We start from the raw sequence: 13,773 nt of genomic DNA, 5'->3' as shown, positions 1-13,773 counted from the left end.
CTTAGCATCAACGTCTCTAATGTTTGCCAGCGGCTCAGCTTGGACCCATTTTGTGAAATAATCCGTGCCGACGAGAAGAAACCTTTTGTTCCCCATTACTTTAGGAAATGGTCCTAGGATGTCCAGGCCCCACTGCTCAAATGGCCAAGGGCTGGACAGCGGATTAAGGGTCCCGCCTAGTTGATGTATAATCGGGGCGAACCTTTGGCATTGATCGCACTTCTTCACATATTCCTGCACTTCTTTTTGCATGCTCGGCCACCAATAACCTTGCATTATGGCCCTATGGGACAAGGACCTGCCCCCCGTATGGTTCCCATAAATTCCTTCGTACAATTTCTCTAGGATAACCTCAGTGGCATCTGGGTGTACACATAGCAAGTACGGTCCTGAAAATGAGCGCTTATACAGTTTAGACTCCTCAGACAGCCAGAATCGAGAAATCTTTCTTCTAATCTTGTCGGTCTCATTCTTATCTCCGGGAAAGATGTCGTTCTTTAAAAATAGTACTAGAGGATCCATCCAACTAGGCCCTGCCCTGACGCTGTGAACATGCACCAACTCAGTTCTCACCATCGATGGCCTGTATGATCTTCTACGAGTATGACCCGAGGGAGGGGTTGCGTCGAGGAGGTGGCAAGCGTTGCAAGGGAGTCAGTGTGGATGTTCCCGCTCCTGGATACGTGCATTAGGCTGAAATAGTTGAAATGCGCCTGCAAGCGCTTGACTTGGACTAGGTACTCTTGCATTCTTTCATCCCTCGCCTCCAATTCCCCATTTACTTGTCCCACGACAAGTCTTGAGTCCGAGAACATGTTTATGGATTTCCTGCCCAGCTTTTGGATCATAGACATTCCTTCCAACAAGGCCTCATACTCTATCTCATTATTCGTGGCGGAGAAGCCCAGCCTTAACGATTTTTCAATGGTAATCCCCTCGGGGGAAATCAGGACGAGCCCTACCCCTGAGCCCCTTTGGTTGGCCGCGCCGTCAACGTATGCTTTCCAATAAGTGGGCTCTTGTTGAGAGACTGTGCCGATCAATTTTTTGTCTGAGTTTAGTGGCCCTCCTCCTCCTTCTGATGAGGGTTCGACTAACTCAGCTACCAGATCCGCGAGGACTTGGCCCTTCACAGCGATGCGAGGCATGTACCTAATGTTGAAGGCACCCAGAATCGTCCCTCACTTTGCTATTCTGCCCATGTAATCGGCACTCCGGAGTATTGATCTAAGCGGGAGTTGGGTTAGTACAACAACGGTATGTGCCTGGAAGTAGTGGGGGAGCTTTCGCGTGGCTTGTACGATTGTCAGGACGGCCTTTTTGAGGGGGAGGTAACGGATCTCTGCCTCATGCAATGATTTGCTCACATAGTAAACAAGCCGTTGTGTGCCGTTGTCCTCTCGGATTAGCACTAGGCTCACTGCGTGAAGGGCCACAACAATATAGGTGAATAGAACCTCGTCAGTTTCAGGACTAGACATAATTGGTGGCTGAGACAGATACTCCTTAAGCTGCTGGAAGGCTAAGGTGCATTATTCATTCCACTCTAACCCTTTCCACTTGTTTAATAAGAGGAAGAAAGGTCTGCACTTGTCCGTCGAGCGGGAGATAAAACGGTTTAAGGCGGCAATCATGCTGATGAGTTTTTGGACCTCTTTGGGGTTCCGAGGAGGCTGCAGGCTTTGGATAGCTCTAATTTGGTCGGGGCTGACTTCAATACCTCTATGGGTCACCATGTAACCTAAGAATTTCCCTGACCCCACTTCGAATGAACACTTGGACGCATTCAGGCACAACTTGTACTTTCTCAAAATTTCAAAGACATCGCCGAGGTCTTTGTCGTGGTTGGACACTAACTTGCTCTTCACCACCATGTCGTCTATATAGTCGTCGATTTCTTGCTATAGAGTCCTATGACCGTCCCGCTTTTAGGATGCGTGACCTTTCCCTTTCGAGCGACTTCTGCACGTGTGGGAGGTATTTACACTACCCTTTCGTCGCTTGTCTTGATCTCTCTCCCATTCGAGGTTCAAGAAGTTGTCCTGCCGTTAGGAGTCTGCATGTCCCATTTGGCGTAGACCTGATCCTTTCATCTCTAACGGTCTCACTTGCTGAGGCACAAGTTCTCCCCACAGACGGCGCCAATTGTAGGGTTGCAATTCAGGGCTCAGGCCCAACAGATATGGGGTTCTGGCCCAAAGAGCCCTAAACAATGAATTTATAAAGAGTGGGTTACAGAACTAGGCCTTAACGAAGTGTATATTAGTTAACATTGGGCCATGCGACAATCAACAGTAAGAAAATCTCCTTCATGTCCATTAGATGTTCAATCCGAGGAGACGTGGAGGACGTATATCAGTCCGTGCTCAAAGGCTATGGTCCTAACACTGTTCTTCTGTTCTAAGTTCCTTCATTTTTTCGTCCCCTTCTTCATGGGGACTCCCCTCTCTTATATAGCCCCCTTGAAGTCATTAGGGCCTTACATTTGTTAATCATCTGGACCTTCACTTGAGTGTCCGTCCCATCGGACATCTCTCCCATCTTTCTGTGAGTTGTGGTAGTCAAGGCAACACTGTTCGCAAGTCCTCTCCACATTAATGTGGCCAGAAAAGTAGCTACCATGCATTTAATGTGGCAGTTGTAGCCTCTCCCTTGGCATCCTACACTTTCTTCCATCTTACAAGCTTGTGTGACTTATCTTTGTTACTAATGCTCGTAGGAATGGATCCTTCTAGCAGGCGGAGTGCATGTTTGAGCCATATTTGGTACGTCCGAGGAGACATTTCTCCTCGGACTGTCTTTTAAATATTTTTGGGCCCATAAAAATTGGGCTGGAAGCCCTTTTAACACCCACACCTTCCCCTCGGACGTGGTCAAACTTTCATATGGGACCCAAGGCCCATTGTATGATCTTGGGCCTTTGCCCCTACACTAACAAATAAGAAAATAATGTTAATCTAATTTTATTTAATGATAAGAATGAATTAGAGTCCTAGTAGTATACTATTCATTTTTAGTTTTTTAAAAATCTAAAAATTTAATAAAATTTATGCAATTTGGTAAAGCCACGTAGCGTAACCACGGCGTCTAAGCAAACCAAATAAGTAATTATTATAATGAAATGAATAAATTGCATTGGTATAACAACCATTAAATATAAAATGATAGCACCTTAGTACAAAATTATCTTCTAACATACCAATTGTGCTATAATATCATTTGTAGTTACATGTATCAAACTATTAGCATATGAATTTTATATCTAATGAATCTAAAATATAAGTGATTTGCAGTATTATTAACAATAATATTAATAATTAAAATCTTTAGACAAAGTAACATAAAATTGGCCATTTTTTAAAGATAGAACTATTCGAGGAATAAAACCTTTATTCTAATTTTTTTTTTTTTTAATTTGCAAAGTTATACATCTAGATTACAAACCTTTCTTAGGATGCTTGAAATCTTTTTTGACAACCTGAAAAAAATAAAAATACTATATAGATTACAAAATTGTATGTGAATTTAATAGTCTATGATTGGAATTTACTACAACAACTTACATATATATTGGACAACAAAATAATTAAATTGGATCAAACCATTAACATATGAATTAGATCAAACATAAGGAAATTACCCCTCAAAAAAAGAAAAATATTAGAAAATTAGTTTAAACAAAAGGCAAATACATGTGCACTTAGAAGTTCAATGAAAAATTCCCGAGATAGTTTTTCATATAAAAATTGCGGCTGATAAAAAAGAAGTAGATAGAGAGAAAGAAATTCATCTGTTGGTACGGCAAAGTCGTCCTTCTTTGGAACTTAATTCCAGTCGGTGGAATTGAAGTCTTCTTTTATAGGGCTGGTTAAGGAATTTAATTCCTAAATGTGTAGTTAAGATTAGTATCTCTAGGAAAAGAGTTTATCTGAAGGAGGAGATAGGGTGTTGCAAGTTACTTGTTGTACTTATGGAATTAAACTAAACTACTTAATGATAAAAATGAATTAGAGTCCTAGTAGTATAATATTCCTTTTTAGTTCTTTAAAAATCTAAAAATTTAATAAAATTTCTGCAACTTGGTGAAGCCACGTGGCGCAACTACGGCGTCTAAACCCAACTTTTATTATATATAATATGATATGATTTCTTTTAAAAATATTAAATTTAGTTAGTGGGTGGCATAAAATAACTATATCTAAGAGCATTAGCATTGGAAAATTCCAATGTTATTCTATTTTACCATTCTAAAACATCACTTTATCATTATACCATACCATTTTACAATATCTTCAGCATCCCAAAACTCTATTTTTATTAAAATATTATTTTTTAACCTTTCTTTATTATTTCTTTCCAACCGTTTTCAGTCTCATTTTCCTGGGCTTTCCAACAATTATTTTTATTCCACTCTCTCTCAACCTCTAGCATCGGTTCAACACACAACACACACATACCAATGATACACCGATCAACCTATCCAAACCCATCACCACACCCACACACACAAACACAAACATCAAACCAACAACAAAGCCACATACACAAACACAAACCATCAACAAAGCCACACACATAAACCATCAAACCAGTTGGAGCCAACAACGGCCACTACACCCACCACCTAAGCCACCGATCAGCAAACCCAAGCCACCGATTTGAAACCCAGGCCACTGATCAAAAAAATCATCACCAGAGCAAGCCCATTCAAACCCATTCAAAAAAAAATCATCACCGGAGCAAACCCATTCAAAAAACATCATCACCGGAGCAAACCCATTCAAAAAACATCATCACCGGAGCAAACCCATTAAAAAAAAATCATCACCGGAACAAACCCATTCAAAAAAAATCATCACCGGAGCAAACCCATTCAAAAAACATCATCACCGGAGCCACCAAAGCAAACCCATTCAAAAAAAAATCATCACCGAAGCCACCATCGGAGCTACCGATGATCAACCCAACCGATCCACCCACCAATCAACAGATCCACCGTTTCAAACCCACCATCAACCAATCCCAGCCCACCAATCCAAACTCAGCTTGCCGATCCACGCTGATCCAACCTCCAAAATCCAAAACCTAAGGGATGGCGATGAAGCTTCAGAGACAAGAGAGCTGATGGAGAAACAGAGAAGGAAGAGAGAGAAGAGAACAGAAAAAAATGAGAGAGATGAGAGACAGAGGAGAGAGAGTCAAAGATAAAATATATATATATATATATATTTTTTTTTTTTACAATACTGCTACAGTGCAATTCTATCTTTAGAATTGCATTAGCAAGTATTGCAAAAAATTTGCAATACTTGCCTTTACAATTCTCTAATGCAGATGATTTTAAGGCTGCAAATGCCAAATTTCCCTTAGATATGACATTAGTATTCTCCAATACTAATGCTCTAAGAGAGACCAAATCAGTACAATTATTTGTATCTTTTCTAATTTAGAATCTGTTTGGAATCCATTATTTTGTGAGACTGAAATTTTTTTGCTAAAATTACATAAATAAAGGTAAAAATTAGCTGAAATAGTATTGTAAGGTCATGAATAGTATAAAAAAATACAGTAGAAACCATGAATAGTACCTGTGCGTGCCCAATTTTCCTCACTGGATTGGGCTTAGTGTTGGGCTCACAATTTATTTATATGGTGAGTTATGAGTTTCCTACTATGGGTAGCTCCCAACCGGACTACTTAGCTACACTCCTTCGCCCTTGCGAAATCCCTCCTTTCTCCTTTAAGCTCCTCTTTGAGGTTAGTACTATCTCTCTTTAGCTCTCTCCTTTCGCTTAGCATGATCAACCCCCTCTCTCTACTCGCTTCCCCTATTTATAACTTAAGGTTGGTGGAGTGTTCATGATTACATTATGGTCTCACTTGTGTGGGTGGGGTCCGATTTGATTATTCCTGACATGGAACATGCTTCTTTGGAAATGGTGGAGATGACTTTGGAACTGGTTCTTGCCTCCAAAAGGTTGCTCGGTAGCGATATTCCCCAAGGCAATACCGGGCTGCCAGGGTCATGGGTTGTTCCAGGTAAATACAGCCCCCGATCGACCCATACATGATTGGTATAGGCCTATCTATCTTGCAATCAGTTGAATGAGCCCACTATTGGATTTCAGGGATGGCAATTTTGCCTCGCCCCACTTAACTCGCCCCTCCCCGCTTCGCCCCGCGTGGGTTTTCCCCGCCCCGCAAAGGTGGTGGGACAGGGATGGGACAAGATTTTAGCCCCGCATTATAGGGTGGGGCGAGGATGGGCTTAGACTTTTTAGACCCACCACACCCCGCCCCTCCCCCTCCCCGCCCCGCCCTACATTGCTAAGGTTTATAATTGTAAATTTTTCATACCCTAAAAACCTACTATTTAAATAAACATATCAATATTAGTTTATTTTATTCTACCTAATGTGGTTCTCTGCCTTTATTTTGTTATGTGTTATACTATGAGATTTTTATTTTGTGATTGTCTTGTTAAACACTTGGATATATAATTCAATTTTTTCTAAAAATTGATTTGATTTGATGGGATAAATTTAATTGTAATTTCAAGTATATTTTTATTAATGAAACAGGTTTCATTAAAAAAATTGTACTAGTTGTAAGGCAAATTAACATAAAGTAGAGTTTTGTGGGGTAGGGCGGGGCTTCGCGGGGCCCCAAGGGGCGGGGATGGGGTGAAAACGTTTTCCCTGTCATGCGGGGTGGGGCGGGGATGGGGCAAAACAAAAACATGCGAGGCGGGGACGAAGACCCCATCTTTCAACCCTGCCTTACCCCATTGCCATCCCTATTGGATTTAGGCTTGAGAATGTCTTATGTCGTACAATAGCCCCCCCTTGATTCGTGTCCGACCACTAGGAATGAATTGACGATACTTTAGGGATTTCTCGGGAAGCTTAACCGTCAATCATTAAATGAAGGATAAGACGATTATTAATGCCTTCATAAAAGAAGCGTTATGACAGCCTATTAAATTTACACGTAATCATGACCTAACAATTCGTGAACCGAGGCCACGCGTGTAGAAGTTACAAAAAAAAGGAATCTAAAAAGATTTTTCCCACTCATTTTTTATTAAATGTCTTCCCCCTATAAATAGTACCTTGTTACTCGTCATATCATTTTTTACATCCCTACTCCTCCAACTCCTTCTCTGCCTAGCATATTCTTCCCGTGCATACTCCAACCAAGACCACCAATTCCTAGAGCCCACAGTAAGTTTTTTCATCCATTCCTTCTCTTTTATCAATTTCTTTTTCTTACTCTGAAGTTAAGAATGGGTTTCTCCCATCTTCTTAACACCGAGGCATCTTTAACTAACTTTAGGGCGATCTATGATATCCCTAGGGATGTAGAAGTTGCTTATTGTCAAGAGGGTGATGTTGCTCTTCAGTGACGCCCTCATGTAGTATTCTTTCCTCTAATGACTATCTTAGAAGGAAATGTTAGGTTTCTCGTGGAACCTCTGATACTTAGGACTCTTAGATTTTACGACTTGTGTCCCAACTAGTTCCCCCCCCCCCAATTTTTACCGAGTAGTGAGTTGTGTTAGCCAATTAAACTAATTGTACGGCTTATAACTAGACCATTATGATATAAATTTTATATATAGTTTATGTGGTAATATTAAGTCAGACTACTATCTAAAGGTTAGGGATGTACGAGTACGGCTGATATCATGCCTTTCTAATTCTAACTAAAACTTTGTGTGAGAATATGTTTAGGTGAGCGGCAACTGGCATGTCAATGAGCTCACCTACCCAACTTTGCCTCGGTATGTTGGTCGGTACCGTGCACATTTAACTTTGTTTGTAATTGTTCTCTGCTCGTCTTTATTATTATTTAAATGTACTAAGCAATTTTAGTTTTACTTTGATGCAGAGGGCAAGAGGTTTAAGTTGGACATCAAATTTGTGCACAAGAGGGATATGAATTTTGTGCTCCAGCCAAAGATCTTCGTTAATTTTGACAGACAGCTCCGGGCATCCCATCTCATACTCAGTTGCACTTCGGTTTACTCTACCTTGCAACCTTTCGAGCAAGCTCTTTTGGTGGACAGCCCCCTTCTGTCATACATTGACGTACGACATCTAAATTTCCTCCCTTCTAGTCTAATAGTGGGCAAAGCTCGGGATCTCAACCCTTGGTTAGTTAGGGCAGAATCACCGATACCTGCAAGGGACGCCTCAACAAACTTTGTCCTCCAAGGTCGTGCCACTCACAGACCTGTTGAGGAGCCCCAAGCTGAAGTTCAACCAGCCAATCAAGCAACGACTGAGTCAGTAAACTCTTCTGAAGCGAAAATCGAACAAGGTGAGGGCGAGATGGTAGTCAAAAGGACAATGACTATTGATTGGTTTCTGCTTGGTGCCTGCTCGGTTGCACAACAACAACAAACTCAGGGCAAGAATTAGCCTCTTCCGGCCACCCGCACTCCGAAAAGGTAGCGCATTGCAGACCAATCACCAAAAGTATCAGGGGATGCTCCCTTGAGAACTCCCTCGACTCTGGCATTGGGTGGCATACTTATCCAGAAGCCCACTAGCGGCGCCCGCCTAACCATACAGGTCGGGTCCAACATGACGTCTTCCTCTTCTCGCTTGGCTGTAGGGTGGCAAACAATCTTTAGGCTCTGGAATGAGCCTCTCCTAATGACGGCCAGTGTTAGAAGCTGGGCTCAAGGTGAGGGTGGTCGGGTCGCTCGAAGTCTGGGGCAAGGCCTTCAACTTCCCTATAACATGCACTATTTCTCGGCAGTGCTGATAAATCCTTAGCTACTCAGTTGCAGTGGCACACAATTGCGGTAATACATTTTATTCTTCTTCTGTTGCACGAATATACTTGTATTTTTTTTCCTTTTCATGTTTATCATTATGTTGGTAACAGGCAGCACAACTAGCTTACATAATTAAAGATCAATTGAGGGAAGCTGCCGAGGAGGCTGACTAAGAAAAGGCCTTAAAGGATGTTGCTAAGGCCACGGTGAAGGATAAGGGTAAGGCTGCAAAGGATGCCAAAAAGAGAGCACGGGAGGCTGAGAAGGCCCGGGTACTGGCAGAGCAGAAGCTGACGGAGATGGATGTGAAGCTGGGGGAAACAGAGCTCAAGTTGGCTATAGCAGAGAGTCTGAATTTGGAACAAGCCAATGAAATTGCCGAGCTAAAGGCAGCCCTAGAAGCCTATGAGGACAAGTGGTACAACGAGGGTTTCGTGGATGCCGAGAACTCCATGGAACCAATTGTTCACCAATCATGGCGACATGGGTTCGGTGAAAGGTGGATAGCCACTCTGCAAGTGATGGGAGTGCCTGATGATTCCCTGTTGAGGAACTTCGAGCAATTACCCTTCCCGGAGCCTCCTCCCTCAGTTCAAAATCCCACTGGCGCTGAAGAAGAAGAAGATACTCCCAGCATGAGGGAACTGGTGCAAGAAATTGACTCTCATGTGGATTTTTGGCCTTTGATTCACATCTTTATGCTTAACCATCAGCTCACTCTTCAAAGCTGGGTAATCTTTGATACGATGACCCATTTGTCCACACTTAAAACATGCCCCACTTTCACGATAGCAAATACCATTATGCTTTTTACCACACTTCAAACAATTCTCTATTACCTGTTGCACCACATTAGTCTCTAGTTCTATTGTAGTCTTCTTCTTGAATGGTTTGTCATTTTCATTTTCTTTTTGAGATCCTTTAGGCTTGGATCTCTTTTTATCTTGATCTCAAATTCTCTGATAGTCTTCACATTCCTTCTCAACAACTTTTGTAGTCTCCACTACCTCAGAATAAGTCTTCAATCGTAAGGCTGCCATCCTAGTTCTGATACTTGGTTGTAGTCCTATTTGAAATTTCTTAGCCTTTCTAACATCATCAACCACAATATGAAGGGAAAATCGAGACAACTCAGTAAATTTAGCCTCATATTGTAACACCGTTTTATTCCCTTGAATGAGCTCCATAAACTCCACTTCTTTCTCATCTCGTATACTTTTTGGAAAATATTTCTCATGAAAAGCATCAAGGAAAATAGTCCAAGTCAATATCTCATCTTCCTTAAGTGGTACAGTCTTTTTGGTGGATCTCCACCAATGCTCTGCCTCCCCCTTCAGCATAAAGGAAGCAAAAGAGACTTTTTGCACTTTAGTACAACCAATCACATCAAAAAAATTCTCCATTTGCATTTTCCAAGTCTCTGCTTCTGTAGGATCAAGGTTTCCCAAAAATGAAGGAGGACTCATTTTCCTGAATTGCTCAATGGTACATCCTTCATTCTCAGCATCTTTGGGCTTAGCTGTTCCACTAGTACTAACATGTTTTTCCACCACCACAACAAGACTTCTAATAGCATTTAAAACACCCTCAGGGTTTTCAGGATTTGGCTCAAAACTAGAAGGGGTAGAATTGCGGGGTGGCATTTTCCTATAACCAAACAAACAACACTTTAGAGTTGGATAATCTCAAGGAAAAATCGTAGTATATAAGAGATACTAAAGCTTTTACTATTCTTATGATTCTAAGCATATAAGCACACGGCTTCTAACAATTATCAAACCCATAAAATACCCATTGACTATCCAATGATTCAAGCCTATTCTTCCACATCCCATACAAAAAAACCGGAAGTCCTAATTGTCTACAGAATCATAACCTAGAGCTCTGATACCAACACTGTCATGACCCAAATCCATGGAACATGAATTTAGATGCATGACTAACTTGCTAATCTTACATAACTCAATAAACATAATTAATTTAAACATAATTTAGTAACCTCCAAATAAACAATGCTCTTAATAAATCTCTTACAATAACTAAAATTCACAATTTATAAATAATTACTAATACTATAACATCTAAAGCAGAACAAAAATAACTTAATAATCCTTTAAGGCTTCAAGTATTATTGACGTCGCCTAAAGACTTCCACGCTCTACCTTTCATCTTACGAAGTAATCCCAAAGTTCTGTTCTCCAACTAAACTTTAATCTAAAAATTGTAATTGATGGAGTGAGCCACACATCTAGTAAGCAATTATACACAATACACAACAGTATAGAGTCAAGCAAAGTACGAGTATTTTGATTTTTCATAAACTCGCTCAATGATATCAAATATAATTATTCCAAATCATATAATGAATCACTTAATACATATGTAATCACATCATAAAAATAATTCGAAAACACACACACACACACACATATATATATATATAATTGATCAAAGTACAGTGTCATATATACACATATCACATATTCTCACATATAATCATGTGAGCGAATACCAACATCTAACCCCTGTTGGTGAGGGATCAACACTTATTCTCACATACAACCCTGTGAGCGGGCTTACACTTATACCTGATCAATTCTAAAACACTTATTTTGAGTCACACATCACAAAAACAAAGTTTATACAAAATAAAATAATTTTCATAATATTAACAATTATTCCAAATAAAGAGGCATATCGAAGATCACATTATCGAATTGAAACATAAATCAAGGGATGCTTGACTTTCTTAAGGAATGAATAAGAACTGAAGAATTTATAAAAATATTTTTACAATTCTTAAGTAAGTTTGAAAACCCAATTTGCTAAAAGAAAATGTCTCAAGTTCCATTTGGAAAATAAGAATATGACTTTGAAATCACTTGATTTTAAACAAACTTAAAGAACAAGAACCATTTTAGAAAACTTACATTGAAACTCAATTATTTTCTGAAAAGAGTTTAGTTTAGAAATCATCCTTTAAATGAGATTCGGACATTCAAAACGTTATTTAAAATTTTAAGTTTCTCTTTCAATGATGTAAAAATGTTTTCAATAAACTTTAGAAAACATAAGCTTAAAAATATGACTTTTGAAAACTTATGACATCTAAGAATCTAAATGATAAAATTTGTGCATATTATGTATAATTACTTACTGCACTTGAATCACTCTAAAAGTTCAGCTGAAACACCCTCCAAAATAGTCTCAAAATACTCTTAAATACGACCTATAGTCAATCATGGAAATTACTGTCGGGGACGTTTTTGTGACAAGGGCCGAAAATGCGAGAATGACCCAAATCTCCCCTTGGGTTCTTTAGAAGTGTTTATTTGTGGAGAATCAAGCCCAAAATTCCAAATGTATAATGAACAAAAGGCTAATGGTGCTTTGACAAGAGAAAATCAAAATGCTAATAATGAAAGTGCAGAAAAAGCATAAAAACATAACATGTCTGAAACTTCAACCTACAGTCACACAGAAGAATAAATTGAGGAAGGTCGTGAGGAAGAGAGGGAAGGTTCCCCTGTACCCATATTTCCACCCCTAAGGTTCTGAATTGTGAGAATGTCTCTTGGCTAAGTGGGTTTTTGCTCTCAAGTTTCAGCTCTGTAGGGAAAACCTGGTTTAACAGGTCTGAAACTTCAACCCACAATCACACAGAAGAGGAAATTGAAGGAGGTCATGAGGAAGAGAGGGAAGGTTCCCCTGTACCCATATTTCCACCCCCAAGCTTCGGAATTGTGAAATTGTTGACTGGCTGAATGGGCTTTTGCTCTGAAGTTTCAAGTCTTTAGGTAGAACGTGGCCTCCCCTTTTATGAGCTAAAGAGAGAGTTTTATATAGAGTTTGGGGTGTTGCTCTTGACTGGTTTTTGAGTAGTGGAAGAGGCTTTTATCCCCTATGATACCAATTTGGTGTTTTGGTTTGGGTTGCTTTTGTTTAGGGAAGAGTTTGGTAAGCTTTTTACATAATTTTGGAAATAAAGGGGGTTTTCTCTAGTTGGTTGCCTTTGGTCAGACATTTCAGACCATTGAAAGTCTCACCTAAGTGAGGCCTAGTAGATGGAGTTGGCCAATGGGAGCCAACTATGTTTTAAAGGTAAAAGTGGGTTAGGGCAGAAACTTTAGGCCACAGTCACCCAGAGCATAAAAACTATTTTGGGGTGGAAATTTTGGATATAAGACCTCCTCCATGAATCTGAGGTGCTACCAGTGTCCTTTGCCCACTTGGTAGCACGCATCGGTATAGGCTCATGCAAAATGTCCGAAAGAAACCGACCCATACCCTCCAAACCGCACTTCCTCAATTTCCCCCATATTGTCACATGGGTTTGGACTATACTTAAAAGAATAAATAAAATATAATACATGAATCGAGTTCATAGGGAAGTCGAGTTTGGTTGAATTGGGCTTGTAGAAAATGTGTCACGAAGACGGGTATTAACAATTACTTAATATCTTCCACAAAATATAAATCTTATTGAATCATACAAATTGACTCACTAAGATTATACTTTGCTGAACTAAATGATAACACTAATGCAAAACATCTCTACCCAAAAATATGTTTCCTTGAATTTGTCAAAACTTAGAGCCAACAACCAATACTTTAGGATTTAATATATGTCCTAATCAAAATTAAAACCTTAAATATGAATTAGGCTCTATAACCATAACTTTGTTCTAAACAATGCACTATGGGCAAACCTAGGATTTAATATATAACCCCAAAGAAAACCATGGGCCAAATCTAATATGACTTTGTTCATGGACTTAATACATACAAATCTGAAAGAAAACATGATGGCAATGTTCACTTGTTCTAGAGACCCACAATGGACAACTTGAAAAACATGATGGCAATATTCACTTGTTCTAGGGACCCACAATGGACAACTTGAAAGCCATACACAAGCCAATTCTAAGATTTAATATATATACAAATATGTCTCACAATGGGGTTAACAGGGATTTTTCTAGAATATG

General features: G+C 39.8%; 1 protein-coding gene across 1 annotated transcript; it reads right to left on the bottom strand.

Moving 5' to 3' along the window:
* Positions 1 to 9,735: 9,735 nt before the first annotated feature.
* Positions 9,736 to 10,428, bottom strand: LOC126708134 (uncharacterized). Its single transcript, XM_050407950.1, has one exon. The coding sequence runs from the start codon at positions 10,426 to 10,428 to the stop codon at positions 9,736 to 9,738; it is 693 nt and encodes a 230-aa protein (XP_050263907.1).
* Between the last annotated feature and the right edge of the window lie 3,345 nt (positions 10,429 to 13,773).

Source organism: Quercus robur, chromosome 12 (assembly GCF_932294415.1).
Source record: "Quercus robur chromosome 12, dhQueRobu3.1, whole genome shotgun sequence".
Lineage (NCBI taxonomy): Eukaryota > Viridiplantae > Streptophyta > Magnoliopsida > Fagales > Fagaceae > Quercus > Quercus robur.
The sequence above is the reverse complement of the archived record's forward strand: the minus strand, read 5'-3'. Positions and strand labels throughout refer to the sequence as shown.